Raw genomic sequence first — 21016 nt, forward strand, 5'->3', positions numbered from 1 at the left:
AACATTGCCAGATTTGCCTCCGCCCAGATTATTACATCATTACACATAGTTATGCCAAGTCTGATTTAAATCCCTGAACCCAGATTCAAAATATTAAATAATTCTGGCTGCCAGATCATATGCCAATGAGGTCAATGAGGTTGAAATTTAAAACATCTATTCCCCATGACTACGAAATCATAACTGTGATGTATCGCATTGATTGATGAGGTGGTTCAAAAGAAATAATTTTAAAAAGATTTTTGTTCAAGCTATTATGGCTGCCAGACCATGTGACTTATTATTTATTTGTCAACACCCTGGTATCTCCAGGGCTTGGGGAACATGTGGGTGAAGTTTCCCCTCGATCTTCAAGCCCTTCTGAAGAAGATTTTTTTTAAGGTTTATTCTTCAAAAAAATCATAGCTGCCAAACCATGTGACTGATAGCGTCATCGGTGGAGAACTTTCTGTTCCTCATGGATAGGCAATCATATCTGTAAAGTTCCACCTCGATCTGCTCAGGGTTTTCAGAGAAGATTTTTGAAGGTTTTTATGTAAAAAAAAAAAAATGGCTGCCGAACCAGGTGACTGATGGCATCATCAATTCCCCCCCCCGCCCCCAAAGAGGGGAGCATACACCAGAATCAGATTTGATTCGATGCCACGAGGATCTTGACTCAGGTCTTGCCTGAGTTTGAATCCCAACCCAACTGCAAACTGTCATCCTGGTGTTTTACAGGCAGGGTGATTCATCATTATGTGTGCCGTCTCTTGAATGGACGTTAAAAGTGACATCAAATCTGCCGGACAGAATTCCTCTCTCCCTCTACTCTCCCCCTTTCCATTTCTCACCCCTCTCACTCTCCCCCCCCCATATCTCTATCTCTCTATCTCTCTCTCTCTCTCTCTCTCTCTCTCTCTCTCTCTCTCTCTCTCTCTCTCTCTCTCTCTCTCTCTCTCTCTCTCTCTCTCTCTCTCTCTCTCTCTCCCCCACCCCCCCCTCTGTTAAGCGGACTGTTTATGACTGACAGTTTAGTTTTGAATTTAAAACGTCTTCCCAAGAGTGTATCATGTATGAATCAAATTCGGAGTGAGCCGACTGGAGGGATGCAAAGGTCACTGCATGTGCGAACATGCATGCATGCAGGCAGGCAGGCTTTTGCCAGGTAGATGGCATGGGTTTTTAAATGCTCCTACCCTGTTTTATATATAACCCGGTGGTTAAAAAGAAAATCTTGCTGTTTGAACACATTGTCTTGCCTTTCACTTTCCCTCCCTGAGCACCACCTTCCCTTCCCCTCCACTCATGCTGCCTTCCCTTCCCCTCGCACTGCCTTCCCCTCCCATCACACTGCATTCCCTTCCCTTCCCCTCATAGCACCGTACCTTCCCCTCGTAGCACCTTCCCTTCCCTTCGCAACAACTTCCCTTCCCCTCATAGCACCTTCCCTTGCCCTCATAGCACCTGCCCTTCCTCTCGCAGAACCTTCCCTTCCCCTCGTAGCATCTTCCCTTCCCTTCGCAGCACCTTCCCTTCCCCTCGTAGCACCTTCCCTTCCCCTCGTAGCACCTTCCCTTCCCCTCATAGCACCTTCCCTTCCCCTCATAGCACCTTCCCTCCCACTCGCAGCACCTTCCCTTCCTCTCGCAGCACCTTCCCTTCCCCTCGTAACACCTTCCCTCCCACTCGCAGCACTGTCCCTTCCTCTCGCAGCACCTTCCCTTCCTCTTGCAGCACCTTCCCTTCCCCTCGTAGCACCTTCCCTTCCCCTCGTAGCACCTTCCCTTCCCCTCGTAGCACCTTCCCTTCCCTTCGCAGCACCTTCCCTTTCCCTCACAGCACCCTCCCTTCCTCTCACAGCACCTTCCCTTCCCCTCGTAGCACCTTCGCTCCCTCTCGCAGCACCTTCCCTTCCTCTCGCAGCACCTTCCCTTCCCCTCGCAGCACCTTCCCTTCCCCTCATAGCACCTTGCCTTCGCAGCACCTTCCCTTCCTCTCGCAGCACCTTTCGTTCCCCTCATAGCACCTTCCCTCCCACTCGCAGCACCTTCCCTTCCACTCGCAGCACCTTCCCTTCCCCTTGTAGCATCTTCCCTTCCCCTCGTAGCACCTTCCCTCCCACTCGCAGCACCGTCCCTTCCTCTCGCAGCACCTTTCCTTCCTCTTGCAGCACCTTCCCTTCCCCTCGTAGCATCTTCCCTTCCCCTCGCAGCACATTCCCTTCCCCTCGCAGCACCTTCCCTTCCCCTCGTAGCACCTTCCCTTCCCCTCGTAGCACTTTCCTTCCCCTCGTAGCACCTTCCCTTCCCTTCGCAGCACCTTCCCTTCACTACGCAGCACCTTCCCTTTCCCTCACAGCACCTTCCCTTCCTCTCGCAGCACCTTCCCTTCCCCTCGCAGCACCTTCCCTTCCCCTCGTAGCACCTTGCCTTCCCCTCGTAGCACCTTCCCTTCCCCTCGTAGCACCTTCCCTTCCCGTCGTAGCACCTTCGCTTCCCCTCGCAGCACCTTCCCTTCCCCTCGTAGCACCTTCCCTTCCCCTCGTAGCACCTTCCCTTCCCCTCGTAGCACCTTCCCTTCCCCTCGTAGCACCTTCCCTTCCCCTCGTAGCACCTTCCCTTCCCCTCGTAGCACCTTCCCTTCCCCTCGTAGCACCTTCCCTTCCCCTCGTAGCACCTTCCCTTCCCTTCGCAGCACCTTCCCTTTCCTTCACAGCACCTTCCCTTTCCCTCACAGCACCTTCCCTTCCTCTCGCAGCACCTTCCCTTCCCCTTGTAGCACCTTCCCTTCGCAGCACCTTCCCTTCCCTTTGCAGCACCTTCCTTTCCCTTCGCAGCACCTTCCCTTCCCCTCGTAGCACCTTCCCTCCCACTCGCAGCACCGTCCCTTCCTCTCGCAGCACCGTCCCTTCCTCTCGCAGCACCTTCCCTTCCTCTTGCAGCACCTTCCCTTCCCCTCGTAGCATCTTCCCTTCCCCTCGCAGCACCTTCCCTCCCCACGGAGCACCTTCCCTTCCCCTCGGAGCACCCTCCCTTCCCCTCGTAGCACCTTCCCGTCCCCACGTAGCACCTTCCCTTCCCCTCGTAGCACCTTCCCTTCGCAGCACCTTCCCTTCCCTTCGCAGCACCTTCCCTTCCCTTCGCAGCACCTTCCCTTCCTCTCGCAGCACATTCCCTTCCCCTCGTAGCACCTTCCCTTTGCAGCACCTTCCCTTCCCTTCACAGCACCTTCCCTTCCCATTGTAGCACCTTCCCTTCCCCTCGTAGCACCTTCCCTCCCGATCGCAGTATCTTCCCTTCCCATCGTAGAATCTTCCCTAACCCTCGTAGCACCTTCCCTTCCCTGCATGCCGCTATCCCTTTCCATTACACTTACCTCCTCCCAAAAACCTCCTCTCCCCTCTCCACCCCCATGGACTTCTCTTGGCGGTCTGCATGTGCTGTATCAACATGTTGTTTTCATGTACCCCATTTTGTTCAACCCTGTACAACCCTTCCCCCCTCACCCCCTTCTCCACAAGTCATGCTACCAAACACAACTCCAGAACTCCCTCCCCTCACACTTGCCTCCTTCCAAAACTCTCCCCCATCCTCCCCTTCCAGAGTGTGTTGCGACATTTGGTGAGGGGTCGCTCTCCCCACCCCCTTTTCATTGCTCTTCCCCCATCCCAAGCTCCCCGCTCCTCACTCCTCAACCCTCCACGCTCCCCTTCTTCCCCTCATTTCCATCCCTCTTTTTCCACCCCCCCCTCTTAATATACCCGTTTGCAAAGCGATGAATTGTATTTGCTAGTACATAATAAAATGTACATTTCGATATTTCATTTGTGTAATATTCATATTTTGATATGATTTTTAAAACGTTGTTCATATCCTTTTTGTAGAAGCTTCTGAAAAACCCTCAAGGTATAATCCCAACAAATTTATAACCCAGTTTAGAATTCCTTCTCAAATATCAGATGACGACGAGATTTGGGGTTTACAGACATTTAGGAGGACACAGACAAAATACTGAGAGTGGTCGGAAAACCTTGCATGGCTGTACATGATCTCGGATTCTCGGGTCGTGATCTCGCCCCGCCCTACCAAATACCAAGCGGTACACAGTACACACCTACTGAAAGCCACACTGCATTCCACCTTCCGAGGCGGACACTGACAATCTCAGCATTGTGTCGGCCGAGATGTAAGTATGAAAACGAGGTCCAGATTTAATTAAAAGACATCAAATTTTCTTTGTTATTATTCTTCTCTTGTACTAAATGTTTCCAGATTATGGACTCTTGTAGACCGAGATCGCTTGTAGTCAGCTGTGTTCGTGTCTGGCGTGATGTGTATGTGCTGACATCCCAAGACGAATCCTTCCAAGCTAACGGGACGTTTTGTTATTTTGATAAAGTTTGAATGACGCCATGAATGACGTGTAAAGTTTATCATTGACTCTAAAGAGGAAGATAAGTGGGTAGTTCATGTAGGCCTACCTGATTTTATTGTGTCGAGGCTTCATGGATGACACCAACAAGTTGAAAAGCCGGTTTTGTGACGCAGAGATGCCATTTGCATTCTCAATGACTCGAGATTCAAGTTCTTCCCAAAGTCTCCTTTCTTACTTCTCTTATTATGAAGGTTGGCGGCATGGTCTAGTTGTATGCACGCTCGCTCTAAGCTGTCTAGCCTGGGTTTGAATCCCGACCCAGCGACATAAACTGTCATCCCAGGATTTCACAGGCAGGGTGATTCGTCAGTGTCTGTGCCGTCTCTCAGATGTATGATAAACTGAGTGTCCTGTCTGTCGGAATGAGTTGATGGATGTTAAAGATCTCACGGTCAAATCCACCAAGAGTAGGCGAGCTATTGCCGGCATTCTGGACAATTTCCAAAATTCCTGCCCCGGCTTCGATAGTGTCGGAGTGGCGACCTGTCCGGGATTGTAATCCCAGCTAAAGAGACTGCTTTGACTGAACCAGTGCTTTGTATAGAGAATGATACATGGTCTGATCTGATTATAACCTCTTATTCAATGGCCTGACTCACTTTGATTTCTGAGCCTTGATATCTCACCCATCATCTTTGATCCGCTCCCTTTTTTATTTTTTGTCTATAAAGTCGAGGCTCATGGAGAAGCCACAACATATAATGGATCAGGATGTAACAGAACAAAAGGAATAGGAGGGCAAAAGAGAGAGAGAGAGAGAGAGAGAGAGAGAGAGAGAGAGAGAGAGAGAGAGAGAGAGAGAGAGAGACAGAGAGACAGAGAGACAGAGAGACAGACAGACAGACAGACAGACAGACAGACAGACAGACAGACAGACAGACAGACAGACAGAGAGAGAGAGAGAGAGAGAGAGAGAGAGGGAGAGAGAGAGAGAGAGAGAGATCGGGGGCAGCGACAAGGGATAAAATGGAGGGAGACTTGGAGAAATAAGGAATGCAAGTAAGAAAGAGGGGGTAGAAGAGGACACAGGGGGTAGATAAGACGGATACATAAACAAACTCTCAGGAAGGAAAAACTGTAAACTTGGAAACAGGTGGGATTGGGGAGGGGGAGGTGGGGGGAGGCAGGGAGGGTTAACGGTGGTAGGGATGATCATGGTCTTGTATGGGGGGGTGATCTGAGATGGTGGTGAACAGCCGTCTTGAAGACCTGGAGGGAAGAATGAGATTGGAGAGAATGTGTAAGTTTAGTTCTCCTTCGATTTGTTGTGCGGAACATGGCTGGAAAGTGTTGGTGGCTCATTTGAGGCCATCTACATTTTGCATAAGCAATTTCAAATCGCACCCGAGCTCTCTCCAACTCCTGATGTCCCAAAATGTTCCATTCCTTCTCCTCACTCAGATCATCAATTGTAATTTCATAAGCACGAGACAATATGATTCAATTTTGCAATTGCCTTTCTTTGTCTGTGTTGCAGCTGAACGAGCACGAGGCGTAGACCGCCATCCCAGACATTTGGAAACCATGGCTCATAACGACTTATCCTATCTTCAGCAAATGGGTCAAGGAAAGTTGACATCCTTCAATCCGATGCAGAACACATGGGATGCTGTCACACTGGCAGTGTTTGTCATCTTTGTGGGTATGTCAATTGATTGGGGATGGAATCAAGAAAAACCCGTGGAACCTGCAATACTGTTATAGCAAGTCAAATGAAAGTTGAACAGATGGTTTCGGGCCCATTTGTTGCACAAAAATGTAAGAAAACATTGAAGGAGAATATTCTTTACAATATGAGAGCAACATCAGGTTAATTTCCTCTGCACAAGATCATACACATTGGTTTGGTAAAAAAAATATTTACTTTAAACGAGATGAGAAAAGGCTGGTCAATGTCGGCCAGGATCATGGACCACCACTCAAGGGTGTTTGAAGCAATCATTGTGTTTATGTAAATGCAACATATGTGACAAAAAAAAATTTGGGGGGAAAAAATAATTAGCTCAAGTTGAAAGATGCTGAAGAATAAATGATCGGAGAAAAGAAGATCGCATGTGGTTATTTTTCCATGACATGCACATTGCAGAGGAATATACAGAATTTTGAAGACAAGGGGGAGGGGGGGGTGAACTTGTCCTATGAAAAATATATTTTTCATGCCCCCCCCCACCTTCCTCCTCATGGTATCGGTCTATGTGCTGCATCATAATTGGTTCTCTTTGTATTATTGGCAATATGTACTGTACACTGACATTTATTTATTTATCTATGACACTGAAAATTTGAAAATAACAGAAAACACAACATATGCTTAAAAGCAGCAGCGTATCGAGGGAAAATGCCGCTTGGGGCGAGATGTCAAATTGCCGACCCTATTGTAACTCACATGCTGAATCAAATACAAAGCCGAATGAAATAACTATTACAAATCAAACTAGAAGGGCACTCGGTAGAGCGCGTACCTCCGCCAGGTAATGCCTGATCCATGAGAACATATCAGGCTCGGGCCCAATACATTTTGGAAACATCATGCTCCATGTCGTTTATGGCCCTATCTCTCAATGGTGAACAAGAGCTCAAGTGAGCACAATACGAGGTGTGTTCAAAAAGTATCCACCTTAATTTTTCGTGCGTAAATAAATGAAGCTTGGGAGGCGTGGTTTGGTGCACGAATGTAGGCGATCCTAATCCGTATGCGTGAATATTTTCCCGTCTGCAGAAGCTCTCATTCGCTGACAGACCGCCGATGAGTTAGGAAGTGTAAGTGAGCGCCGTCGGATTTTCGTTTTTGACAAAATGACGGATCACTGTGGTCTCATCGCCAGTGATCACTGTGTTGAAGAAGTTGGGGTCGCTGTTCACAGTCTCCAGCATGTCCTGTGCGATCCCCAAACGGAGTTGCTTCTGCTCGATCGTTAGCAGCTTTGGCACGAACTTCGCTGAGATTCTCCTTAAGCCCAAATCCTCAGTCACAATGGAATGAACGGATCCAATGCTGAAGCCCGCCTCGTCTGCAAGTTCTTTGATCGTGATTCGACGATCCTGCATCAGCAGGGTCCTCACTTGGTCAATGACGATCTCATTTCGGGATGTTGAGGGCCTACCAGAACGTGCTTCACTTTCCACTGATGTGCGACCATCTTTGAAGCGGTTGTACCACTCTTTTATCTGTGTGGTGCCCATTGCTTCGTTCCCGAAGGCCTGTTGAATCTTGCGGATCGTTTCCACTTGGGAATCGCCAAGCTTTACACAAAATTTGATGCAGTAGCGTTGTTCAAGTTTTTCCGTCATTTTGTCAAAAACGAAAATCCGACGGCGCTCACTTACACTTCCTCACTCATCGAAGGTCTGTCAGCAACTGAGAGCTTCTGCAGGTAGGAAAATATTCACGCATACGGATTAGGATCGCCTACATACGTGTACCAAACCACGCCTCCCTCGCTTCATTTGTTTACGCACGAAAAATTAAGGTTGGATACTTTTTGAACACACCTCGTATACACCCGAACAAGAAGGTATATAGAGAATTGTGCTACTACATGAAAAACAGCATCCTGGTTGCCATGGCAACCACTTTAGATGACAAACTTATGTCGTGACACACTGTCTCCACAGTCTGTACCTATGTACCAAATATGAAACGTGAAAGTTGAAAACTTTGGGAGTTAAAGTGCTGACAGGAACGGACGGACGGACAGACGGACGACCGGAATCACATAATTCGCCAGATATATATATATATATATATATATATATATATATATATATATATATATATATATATATATATATATATATATATATATATATATATATATATACAGTAGACTAGGCGTAAGTCGTCACCATCGGGACCGAGAAAAAAGTGACGACTTAGAAATGTGACGACTTACGCGTATGCGAACATTCATGATGACTGTGGGGTGAAGGAGGAAGTCACGCGTGGCCTGGACACGTATATGTGAGAGCCGGCTATTGTACCAAAAGGAAAACACAATCCTCGGGGCATAGGTGGGGGTTCATTGGTGAGTTGGAAAGTGATCAAGCAAAGATGGAATTCATGAATCAGTTTATCAAAAGTAAAGATAATGAACAACTGTAAGACAACTCATATACCATTGGTGATGGTATGGTGACAAATTACATGACACACAGTCATCGTGGTGATGATTACCACTCAATGCCAATGTGTAAGTGAGTGCGGTAATGTACAAAACAAGCCAATATAAAACCATGATCGGACTTCAACACTAAGCTTGATTGATCCTTTACTCCTTCGCGAAGTAATCCGTTATGCTTGACTGCCTCAAACTCTTGGGCATCTGGTGCATGAGAAAGGACTCAAACCGGTCATTGTATTCCATGATGTTGTCTGGGCAATCCTCCACCGAAAGACAGTATCGGCGCATCACATCCAGACAGTATCGGCGAATCCACGCTGCCTGATTCGCCACACTTCTTGACCTTGCCGATTCCCCAACCTCACTTTGAATCTGTCTATCCAGTGCATCGGCAAGGTCTCGGCATCATCATGCCCGAGGTCCGCAGCAAATTTACGTGCCTTCAGCAGCAACATTAAACCGTCCAACCGAATATTTGGCTGAGCCGACATTTGCCGAAACCAGATGATGAGCGCGTCATCAACATCTTCAAAGGACACACATTTCACGCGTTTCACACTTACCACCGGCCTCACGATCTTCTCCACTTGTCCAAATATCGTGCCCTTATTCTTCAAGATATCGTTCAATGTCTGCTGTTTGATGTCCAACTTCTCAGCTGTGGGTGTTTTCTTCATCAGTGGGTTTGCCTCGCAAAACTGGATAATGTATTTTTCTTGGTAGGTTTTAGTTGTAAGCTTACGCTTAGTCGCCATTGGCCTGCCTGCAGTGCGATCAACGTGTGTACGCAGTTATAAATAGCCTATCACTGGCGGTGTAAACCAATGAGCGAGCATCACGATTCCATGAAATCGGGCTTCTCACGAGGCAGCAGTTCCGTGTGACGAGTTAGGAGTGGTAATTTACTTGAGTTTCCATTACGCGGGAACGGACAACATCTGACGACTTAGATGAAGTGACGACTTAGAGATGACGACTTACAGAGGGATGACCCTTTATTCAAAGGGATTTAACATGAGATAAATTCGGGACTTTTTGACGCTGCCGACTTAGGCGAAGTGACGAGTTACACGCTGCCGACTTACGCCTAGTCTACTGTATATATATATATATATATATATATATATATATATATATATATATATATATATATATATATATATATATATATATATATATATATATATATATATATATATATATATATCGGGCGTATAAAAATCACTTATAAAATCAAATAATTGGCATATCCGGATCTGGATTCAGATCTTCACCAAAATCGAATCAATTCATCCTTGCCACACACCCAACCTGTCCAAGTTTTGTCCAAATCCATCCATAACTTTTTTGAGATATCATGCTATATATCATTTTTAGCGACATCTCTCAATGGTGAAAAATTGCTTTAAAAAATCCTCGTAGTCGGATCCGCATCCGGATCTTCACCAAAATCTAATCAATTCTTCCTTGTCACACATCAAACCTGTCCACAACTTTTTGATAGATCCTGTACACAAACAGACAAACACAGAAAGGGGTGAAAACATCACCTCCTTCACCTTTGGTGGCAGAGGTCATTAAGTAAAGTACATTTGCAGGTAAACAGTCACACAATTGTTTTCTGCCTTTATAAATCGTCATTGGCCAACTAAGTGTTCAGTTGTGACTGCGTGGTCCATACCTTCCTGGCCTGCAGTGAAGCAAACTTGTTCATCACAACTTGAAAGTCAATTGACTCGGCTAGTTCACGCTAGATGGAGAGGATGGCTGAATTACTGAGCCTCGAGTGGCTCATTGTGGATCTGAGGTAGGTCTTTATCAGTTTCAGTTTGGAGAAGCTACTCTCACACGTTGTAATACTCACACACGTGATGAGAAACGTCCTCAGTGTGATGGGAAGGTTTGGGAAAGATTCCTCGAATTCCCACTTCATAACATATTGAAGGATTTCACATCATGTGCCTTCCAGTTCACCAGTTCCTTCCCACATTTTTATGTGTCGACGAAGAAGATGATTCTCCCTCAGCTCGCTGGTGATATCGTCGTACATCTCTGTGAGATGGTGGATTTTCATGGCAATGTCACCGTCGTTGGATAGGTCCATCAGGTAACTCGGTGACGTGAGAAACACAAATTTAATGTTCATGTTTTCTTTCCTGATGGGTGTGTTGGGTCGTTACCTCATGTAGCTGATCCAAGATTTCATAGTGCTCCCGTTTATTATACACCAGCGAATACCAGCCGTCGCTTCGCCAACGGTAGCACTAAAGGGGGAGGGAGAAAAAGAGGGGGGGCGAAGGAGAGAGGGTGGGGGGGAGAGAGTGGCGAGAGTGAAGGGGTGGAGGGGAAAAGAGAGGAGGGAGTGGGAGCAATGAGGGGTGTGGGAAGGTAAGACTGTGAGGTGAGAGGAAGGGAAGACAGACATGCGGTGGAGCGTTAGTTACGATTCATTTCATTAAAATGATTCTGCATAGAATAACAATGAAGATGGAAACAAAATCATGTCCGAAATCCATTTCTACCGGTCATACCATAAACACGGACTGGAGACAAACTCCCGTCCAGACATAAATACCGCCCGGACATGTCTGTAGCCAAGCTGTCCGGAGACGAAGACCGCCCGGACAAGGCTGGAGATGCACACCATCCGGACACAACCACCGTCCGGATATATCCAGACAGAGACAGAGCCAGAGGGGAGGGGAGAGTGAGAGAGGAGACAGGAGGAGGGAGTAGGAGAGCTAGCAGAAAGAATATTTTGTTCTCAATGGACACACACACACACACACACACACACACACACACACACACACACACACACACACACACACACACACACACACACACACACACACACACACACACGATATTGGCAATTTTTCGGGAATTGGCAGGTTGGAGTCAGTGTGATTACCAACTTCAGTACATACTGTGTACAACCCAGAAACCTTGAGTAGCTTTCATCAAAAAACAACTTTGCATTTATCTCGACCTTTCAGGGATATGTTCACCAACTTTATTCTTTCCTATTGACAATGGGCACTCGGCAAGTGGCTCAAGCACTCGTGCAAGCACTCCAATTAAATGGTTGATAAGGAACGGTTCGCCAAGCTGTCGCTGTATACCATAAAGGATCCTTTAAACATTTTAAGCCGGTCTTCACTGCGCACGCAGCGGTTAAATAAATAAAATGAATTCATTCACATAATGATTTTATCCACAAAAGACTTGCAGCTTAATCCAGAACAACTCCAGAGATGTCGCAAAGTTCAATCACCAGTGAAATGAACATTGCAGATAATCCGCCATCTTGCCTGCTCGGATGTGCACGTGTCCAGGGCCGGATTTAGGGCAGGGCCCACAGGGCCACGGCCCGGGGCCCCGCGCCTCCCAGGGGCCCCGCGCAAACGCAAAGATTACAAGAAATTCTGCTATTTTCCCCTTTTTGTTTGTTTGTGAAAAAAAATCTAGTTCGTTTGTGTAAATAGTCAGTGAATCACGAAACAAATACTCGATATCCCTGTTAATTTGGCATCTGTTTGGTTCTGTTTATCATTTCTTTTACATCTTTGAACTTACTTTTTTTCCTTTCCACTGATCATAAGAGCCCAATCTTAAGGTCTACCACAGAAATAGGTCACACAAAAAAGTGAGGGTTTTCCCAATCCCAGCAAGCTATGGCCGTCTCGGTTTCATTTTTGCAAAATTACACGCCCGCCCTGAATCTATGTTTGCTCTGTACTGCGCAGGCGTAAAAGAAGATAAAAGATTCTGTAGGTTTTTAAACATCTCGCAAATATATTGTAGCAATTACTACAAAGTGTTCAATAATGCAATCATATCTGCAAAAACGACAAAAAAAACTTTCTACATTGAGATTTGAGATGATACCATCACGTTTTGGTTTTGCGATTATTGTCTCTGTTCCGTTGTTTTTATCCATAGTGGTGTTTCTTGTCTATAAACTTTTGTTACTCGTAGTTTCTGAAATACATGTTTTTACACATAAACCGTGTTTTTTTATTTTGCCCAGCCGAGGTTGGTGCATTTATATATGAATACTCTTATAAGCATATATAAAGTAAAAATGGCTGCGGCCCTGAGAAGGCCCCGCGTACTTCGAGGTTCCAGGGCCCCGCAACACAAATCCGGTTCTGCACGTGTCACGTGGTACATCGTTTCGACTTCCTTTTTTTTATATATATATAAAAATTTTTTTTACCAGATTTGCTTTGATTCCCTGAAGAGCACTTTGCGAAACCTCCGATAATATAGACACAGATCTGGTAGACGCTATGGACAGGCAGTCCCTCTCAGGGACAGGGCGTGAGGTCCTGCAGTGAATGCATTAAATCATATAGTTCAATGGAGCTCGTTAATTTTGCTACGTTCCTAAATTTTTTGTTCACTGAATATAATTCTCCAAACAGTAGAAAAAGACAAGTTTAATGTTTTGGAAATTTCACATTTTCTTGCGAATGTGTCGAGGAGGGAACATAGCCTTGCTTGCCTAAAGTAGATAGGTATATCAGCTTAGTTATAAGATTCGTTATTTCTGTAAAATATCAGATTTCACAACATGTTTCGACACTTATTTTGTCCGGATGATATCCGATCCTCAAAACCGAAATAATATTTCGATTATATACTTTAATTAGTCCGTGAGAGTATATCATGGAAAATCGTATCATATAATGCATAAAATTGCACCAATCTCCTAATTTGAAAACTATATAACTTACAACAGCGATGTATACAACGATTTGTAGATATGATGAACCGGCATTCAATATGAGTGAGGAAAGTGAAAAAAAACTTTATAGTTAAGAAATCGTTTCATTCTGTTCAAAGTCAGGGCGTGGTTGAGCAGGCTGAAAAACATGGCGGCTTCAGACCCCAGCGAGGTTACCAAGGAAACGCCTGAAGACCACAGAGAGCAGGTGGCCGAGGATCGCCTGATGAAGGATGCAATTAAATAAGGCCGTTTATTATCTTCAAAAGTGATGTTTTAATTAACCCAAACACCCAAATTTCATTCTGGCACTTCAATGGAGGTTTCTTAGTATGCATGCAAAGTTTCAAGCTCCTATGTTTTTGGTTTTTGCAGATATGGAGGACACACACACACACACACACACACACACACACACACACACACACACACACACACACACACACACACACACACACACACACACACACACACACACACACACACACACACAGAAGCTTGAGACAAGCTCGCAGAGAATATTATAGTGCAGAACATACATCTATACTAATAAAACGCAGTGTGTGTGTGTGTATGTGTGTGTGTGTCTGTGTGTGTGTGTCTGTCAGTGTGTGTGTGTGTGTGTGTGTGTGTGTCTGTGTGTGTCAGTGTGTATGTGTGTGTATGTGTGTGTGTGTGTGTGTGTGTGTGTGTGTGTGTGTGTCTGTGTGTGTCTGTGTGTGTCTGTGTGTGTCTGTGCGTGTCTGTGTGTGTCTGTGTGTAACTGTGTGTGTGTGTGTGTGTGTGTGTGTGTATGCATGTGTGTGTGTGTCTGTGTGTGTGTGTATCTGTGTGTGTGTGTCTGTATGTGTGTGTGTGTGTGTGTGTGTGTGTGTAACTGTGTGTGTGTGTGTGTGTGTGTGTGTGTGTGTGTGTGTGTGTGTGTCTGTGTGTGTGTCTGTGTGTGTCTGTGTGTGTGTGTTTTTGTGTGTGACGTCAGCACGGTGCATGACAACATTTCCGGGTCGGCACTGAATGGAAGGTTATTTCTCGTTATTTTCGGATTTATAGGAGTTTTAAGGATGAATAGTGTTAAAATTAAGAAGGTTACCCCTCATCCGCCATTGTGACATACTCTTCTGCTGGTGTATCTCAAGTTATGGACGTCACTATTCGCCCGTCTCAGTCAAACCGTAAAGGGTGTGGGGAGAAGTTTATGAGCGTAAACAAACACGTGATCACCGATAACACCAGGACTTCCCAGCACAGGAATGAAATACGAACGACGAACTGGAATGATTTATGAACACAGGAATGAGACGTGAACGACGAACTGGAATGAGTCATGAACACAGGAATGAGACGTGAACGACGAACTGGAATGAGTCACGAACAAAGGAATGATACATGAACGACGAACTGAAACGAGCTCCGAACACAGGAATGAGACGCGGACGGCGAACTGGAATGAGTTATGAACATAGGAATGAGACATGAACGAAGAACTGGAATGAGTTATGAACACAGGAATGAGATGTGAACGACGAACTGGAATGAGTTATGAACATAGGAAGGAGACATGAACGACGAACTGGAATGAGTCACGAACTCAGGAATGAGACGTGAACGACGAACGGGAATGAGTCACGAAAACAGGAATGAGACGTGAACGACGAACTGGAATGAGTCACGAACACAGGAATGAGATGTGAACGACGAACTGGAATGAGTTATGAACATAGGAAGGAGACATGAACGACGAACTGGAATGAGTCACGAACTCAGGAATGAGACGTGAACGACGAACGGGAATGAGTCACGAAAACAGGAATGAGACGTGAACGACGAACTGGAATGAGTCACGAACACAGGAATGAGATGTGAACGACGAACTGGAATGAGACGTGAACGACGAACTGGAACGATTGACCATGTTGTGGAACATCAGCGAAGGTTCTCACTTTTGCACCATTTTTACAGAGCGGCGACGTCGCGCTGTGATATCATTGGATATTCTGTCCGGGGTCTTCTGTCACACTTATGGCCTCGTCCGTCCCTTTGATCTGAGGGCTGTACATGTAAATTTATCCAACGCCACAACCCTTCCCATCTTCATGCTGATTCACCGTGTCCACATTTACATTTTATAAATGCAAACTTGTTTCCTCATCGTTAACCGTTTACCGCCCCCATCCGCGCGATAACGAGGTCTTCGCTTCTTGTTTGCTTTTCGATTTGTTTTCTCCTCAACCGCTTGACCGATTGACACAAAACGTTGAATATATGACCGCCTCCCTCCCCATGTGTGTTTTTTAAACAAAGTTACATGGTGATTGAATGAAAAATGCGATCATTGTTCCAAAAACAAAAACAAAATCTGTTTTGTGCAGGAATGGGTTGTTGGATGTTTCATGTGTGAGGAATAAACGGCCCCAACTCCGCTTCGCTGAGCCTTGACCGAATCATGGGCAAACTATAAATTCCGTAACACAAACACCATTGCTGGTTGTTGTTTGTCATGGTACAAGTTGAGTCTTCTTCGAACAATAAATATTTTATTCTCCTTCATTTCCTCCGGTCCATGATGTTTAGCCCACGTTGGACTTCATGCGAAACGGGGGTTTGAGTTTCGTGTCCGTGCGTGCGTGCGTGCATCCGCAACCATTTCTCGGACATGTATGGACCAATTTTATTCGCACTTGGCAGAAAGACAACGCATGATGGTTTTACATATGCACATCATGTTGTTTCTTGATGCAATAAAACATGGCCGACTGGCGGCCATTTGAGTTGCAAAAAAACCCAATGTTGAACACGTCCTCAACCATTTCTCGGACACGCATCAACCGATGTTGATCAGACTTGGCACACAGATAGTGAGTGATGGCTTAAATATGCATGCCATTTTGTTTCGAATTCAGGTCCAAAATGGCCGATTGGAGGCCATTTTAGTTGTAAAAAAAAAAAAAAACGATGTTGAACATGTCCACAACCATTTCTCGGACATTCATTAACCGATGTTGATCACACTTGCCACACGGATAACAAATGATGGCTTAAATATGCATGCCATTTTGTTTCGAATTCAGGTTCAAGATGGCCGATTGGAGGCCATTTTAGTTGTTAAAAAAAAACCGATGTTGAACATGTCCACAACCATTTCTCAGACTAGCATGGTCCAATTTTATTCAAACTTGGCACATAGATAGTGAATAATAGCTTAAATATGCATGCCATTTTGTTTCGAATTCAGGTCCAAAATGGCCGATTGGAGGCCATTTTAGTTGTAAAAAAAAAAAAAAAACGATGTTGAACATGTCCACAACCATTTCTCGGACATTCATTAACCGATGTTGATCACACTTGCCACACGGATAACAAATGATGGCTTAAATATGCATGCCATTTTGTTTCGAATTCAGGTTCAAGATGGCCGATTGGAGGCCATTTTAGTTGTTAAAAAAAAACCGATGTTGAACATGTCCACAACCATTTCTCAGACTAGCATGGTCCAATTTTATTCAAACTTGGCACATAGATAGTGAATAATAGCTTAAATATGCATGCCATTTTTTTTCGAATTCAGGTCCAAGATGGCCGATCAGAGGCCATTTTAGTTGTAAAAAAAATAAACCGATGTCGAACACGTCCACAACCATTTCACGGACATGCATTTACTGATGTTGTTCAAACTTGGAACGCACATAATGAATGATGCCTTACATGTGCATATCACTTTTTTCGAGATTAGATCCAAGATGGCAGACTGGCAGCCATTTTCTTCCTTAAATGCGTCTCCAACCATTTCTCAGACAAGCATGGTCCGATTTTGTTCAAACTCAGCACAAGCACAGTACATGATGGCATACAAGTACACCTCACTTCATTTCGTGATCTGATCAAAGATGGCCGACTGGTAGACTGGCAGTCATTTTAGTTGGAAATAAATATGGGCTAGCCCTTTAACTTCATAGAGCAAAACTAGTAAAACAACAAGGGCTATGACGTTATATCTTTTTCCTTTGTTGGTTTATGTTATCTCTTCAAGTTGAAACAGTGATGCCACTGCACATCTCTTCCTTAGAACAGGCAACAAATCTCCAGTGACAGTTCCATCTTGTCCATTTTGAGTGGTGGGAGTCTCCATATGTTTAAGGCAGGAGATGCAGAGTAAAGCTTTACTCTGTCTCGTGAAAACAGTAGTTTATGGTTTGGATATCAACGATGGCGGCAACTGATTGATAATCAATCACGGGTGGTGTTTGTTTGCAGGAACTGTGCTCCTTATGGTTATTTTCCCCATATGCTTGAGCTGCTGCTGTTGCTGCTGCTGCTGTAAGAAATCTCGCAAGGTAGGCAAAGCATTTACTTGAGTAGAGACATAATCAAATGCATATTTAATTTCTCAAAAGAAAAGTCCACATACAAGAGCTGACTGTTGATCAGTTAAAGGGGCTGGTTTGTCTATCAAAAAAACAAACCTGATATCTGGCTATTGATTTGCTGATTTGCTCTTTTTGGATTGGCATTGGCTGCATCGCATGCTCTCTGGGAAGATAAATATGTGAGGCGTCTCCACATATTCCTGTTTTGTAGCAGTGAATCTAAACAGAAAAAGGTAGTCAGGTTGTTCAATGTCCAAGAACCAAATCGCTCACAGTTCCATTAACCGATTAGTTCTCAATTAAATAATTTCTCGTTAAGATGAACATTCATCAACTTGAATGGACCACAAAACAAATCTATATGTGTTAACAGGTAACAAATCTATATTACACACAGACCGGATAGTTTGCAATGAAAAAAAGGTGTTCATTAAGAGCTGGCAGGTGCACTTAATTACAAGAAACACCTGCTTCTTCTGGGGGCCATTTTAGATTTCTTCAATTATCAAATGTAGACATACAGGGAGAATTGCCTTCTTTTAGCTGGTGGTATAATAAAATCAGGCAAAGTACTAAAAGGTACAAATTTGTAGCTTTCTAGAACCTTTTGTTCTACAGAATATTGAAGTCAATGAATTTAGAGCTTTCTCGTAACATCAACTGTAAGAAGGAAAAACAAATAATAAAATTATTAAACAATTCAAACCTCCCATAAACAAAATGTTTCCCATTGGTAAACTAAAATGAACTGGAATGGCACTCAGTAGAGCACACGGTCTCATTTAATGTGCTCATTGTGAACAAAAATACCATCGTTAATTGCACACACTACTATGGCCCACTGCTATGACCCTTATCCATGCACCCGATGTCACATACATTGCCATTATCCATAACTTTATTGATGATGTTTAAGGACCAAGTTTGTGCACATTAAGGCTAAATTGCATCAACGAAGATGACTATGAAAAATATATTCTCCATGGCTATTCGATCATATGTAGGAAGTTTCACGTCAATCTGTTAAGTGGTTCTGGAGGCGTTTTTTTTTTTTTAACGTTTTAATTTTCAATTCAATATGGCCACCAGTCATCATAAACTGAATTCTTCACTCACATTAGATATGGATTTCATTCAATAAGTTATGGCTGGAATACCTCTTCACTAATGACATCATGATTACCCCCATGGAGATTTGACATATGCCAAGTTTAATATTTTTTCTTTTTTTTGTTAATTGATCACTTTGAGACATCTATTTTTCTTTCCTTTAATCCAGGATGTCAGTCATCATTAAAATTCTCCATGGGGATAAAGTTTTACATCAATTGGACAAGTGGTTGCAAAAGGAGAGAAAAGCTCAAATGAGATAAGATCCTCGTCCTCTTAATGACGTCATAAAAACGAATATGACGTCATTATGATGCATCATGTTTGCGATAAATTATCTGTGCTAATGCCGGCTTGATTTCCGCAAACAAAAATTCAAACAGCTTGCCTAGTTTCGGAGATAATGGGATAGGCGATTTCCATTAGCGGCGATATTATGACGTCAACTTTTTTTCTCGGAGGAATTTCCAAAATCGGAGATGGTTACTGCCTGCGCGTGGGCTTTCTGCATACACATGGCAAGTTTCACGAAGATCCGATGAAAACTCTGTGTTGTGAAACAAAAAAGTCAAAAAAATAGGAATGACGTCATAAAAATTGATATGACGTCATAGCGATGTCTCATATGTGCGTTAATTCATCTCTGCTAATGCCCTGTTCGATTCCCGCAAACAGAATTCAAAAAGCTTGCCTAGTTTGAGATAATTTTTTCGGCAATTTCCATTAGCGGAGATATTTTGACGTCATAACTTTTTTTTCTAGGAGGAATTTTCAAAATCGGAGAAGGTTACCGTCTGCGCAGGATATTTTTACATATGTATGCCAAGTTTCAGGAAGTTTTGATGAAAACTGTAGGCTGTGAAACAAAAAAGTCCACAAGAAGAAGCAGAAGAACAACACCGTGAGTAAGACTGAGAGATCCTCCACGAGGATCTAAAAAAATTAGATATACATACACAAAAATCGATATGGACACACACAACAATAGTCTCACAACCCCATTGGGCCAAGACTAATGAGAGTTAATGGAATACCTTAACCTACACAGTCTTCAGAAGGAAAGAGAGGATGAAAAGGAAATGGACAGGGTCTGTAAGAAACAAAATACCATCATATTTTGGCTAAGTACTACTAAACAAGGTTTTTGAAAGTGCCAAGGAGTCGATTTGTGTTGTAATGTTCAAGTATATAATTTTAATTGTAATAAGATTTGAGTTGAGGGGGCAAAGGGGGGAAAAACAAACAAAAAAAAGACAGGGGCTCAAACACAGGACACCAATATCTTAAGCCAGCCACCTTAACTACTCAGCTCACATCAAGCTTAAAAAAAAAAAATAATAATAATAATAATAATAATAATAATAAACGATAGTACTGTATGTACATCATTAATTCGTTTATTTTTTGTTTCATTTCTTTTGACCTGCAGGGTACCAAAGCTGGTGTTGATAACTTCGGTGTCGTGATGTAAATCTTCATACCAGAAACTCATACCTTTTCACCTGGTGGAGGAACATGTCCATATTATTACACAGTTCTGGATTTACGTGATGTTGGAGCTGCTGGGTCATGTTAAACTAATTTAATTCACAAAAAGTTTCATCTGTTCAACTATTTCTCTCTGATCGATTTCTGAAGAAAGAGGTTTGTTGCATCCATCAATAGTCATTGAAGTTTGTAAAGTTTACTGCACCAGCAAAGAACCAGTTCGTCCTGACCAATGGGGTAACTCACCCACAATTGGGGCATTTCAGCACAACTTGTAATACCCCCTGCCACTGGGAGCAGCCCTCGATCATACATATTTACAGACAATTGGGGTCGTCCCACCACTCTGAACCAGGAGTTATGATTTTTACTTTCTCCCATCCATCTAAAACTTAATTCACACCTCTTGTACAACCACCAGTTTTACTCATTCCATGAGTACATACAAGCTAAATAAACACACACCCACAGACACTCGATATTTTGAATTTGAGGTTAAAAATTGAATTATTTTGAGAGGTATTTACATGTACAATTCTATAAATGTTTCTAATTAAGCTTTGCTCAACTGTATATGCATTACAAAATAAAAATAATTGAAAATTGCTACCTGCTTTATCAAATTGAACCTGGTGAAACCCTCCACGAAAATTGTCAGTGTCCATGAACATCCAATGTACAAAAACATGGCAGAACTGACTTCCCCATCCCACATATCTTATACATTCCTCTTCCTTCCCCTCATAACTTCCTCCCATTATCCTCAACTACTCTTTTGTGTACTG

The 21016-nt window shown here is 43.8% G+C and overlaps 1 protein-coding gene across 1 annotated transcript; it reads left to right on the forward strand.

The window, feature by feature from the left end:
• Window positions 1–4001: 4001 nt before the first annotated feature.
• On the forward strand, window positions 4002–20837 carry LOC147027743 (uncharacterized). The gene is made up of 4 exons (XM_085877309.1): window positions 4002–4167; window positions 5894–6058; window positions 17521–17600; window positions 20173–20837. Exons 1-4 carry the CDS (start codon window positions 4017–4019, stop codon window positions 20212–20214), a joined length of 438 nt encoding a protein of 145 aa, XP_085733435.1. The 5' UTR covers window positions 4002–4016; the 3' UTR covers window positions 20215–20837.
• Window positions 20838–21016: the final 179 nt, after the last annotated feature.

This window comes from Eptatretus burgeri, chromosome 4, assembly GCF_056783735.1.
Source record: "Eptatretus burgeri isolate ZD-2024b chromosome 4, Ebu_testis_v1, whole genome shotgun sequence".
NCBI lineage: Eukaryota > Metazoa > Chordata > Myxini > Myxiniformes > Myxinidae > Eptatretus > Eptatretus burgeri.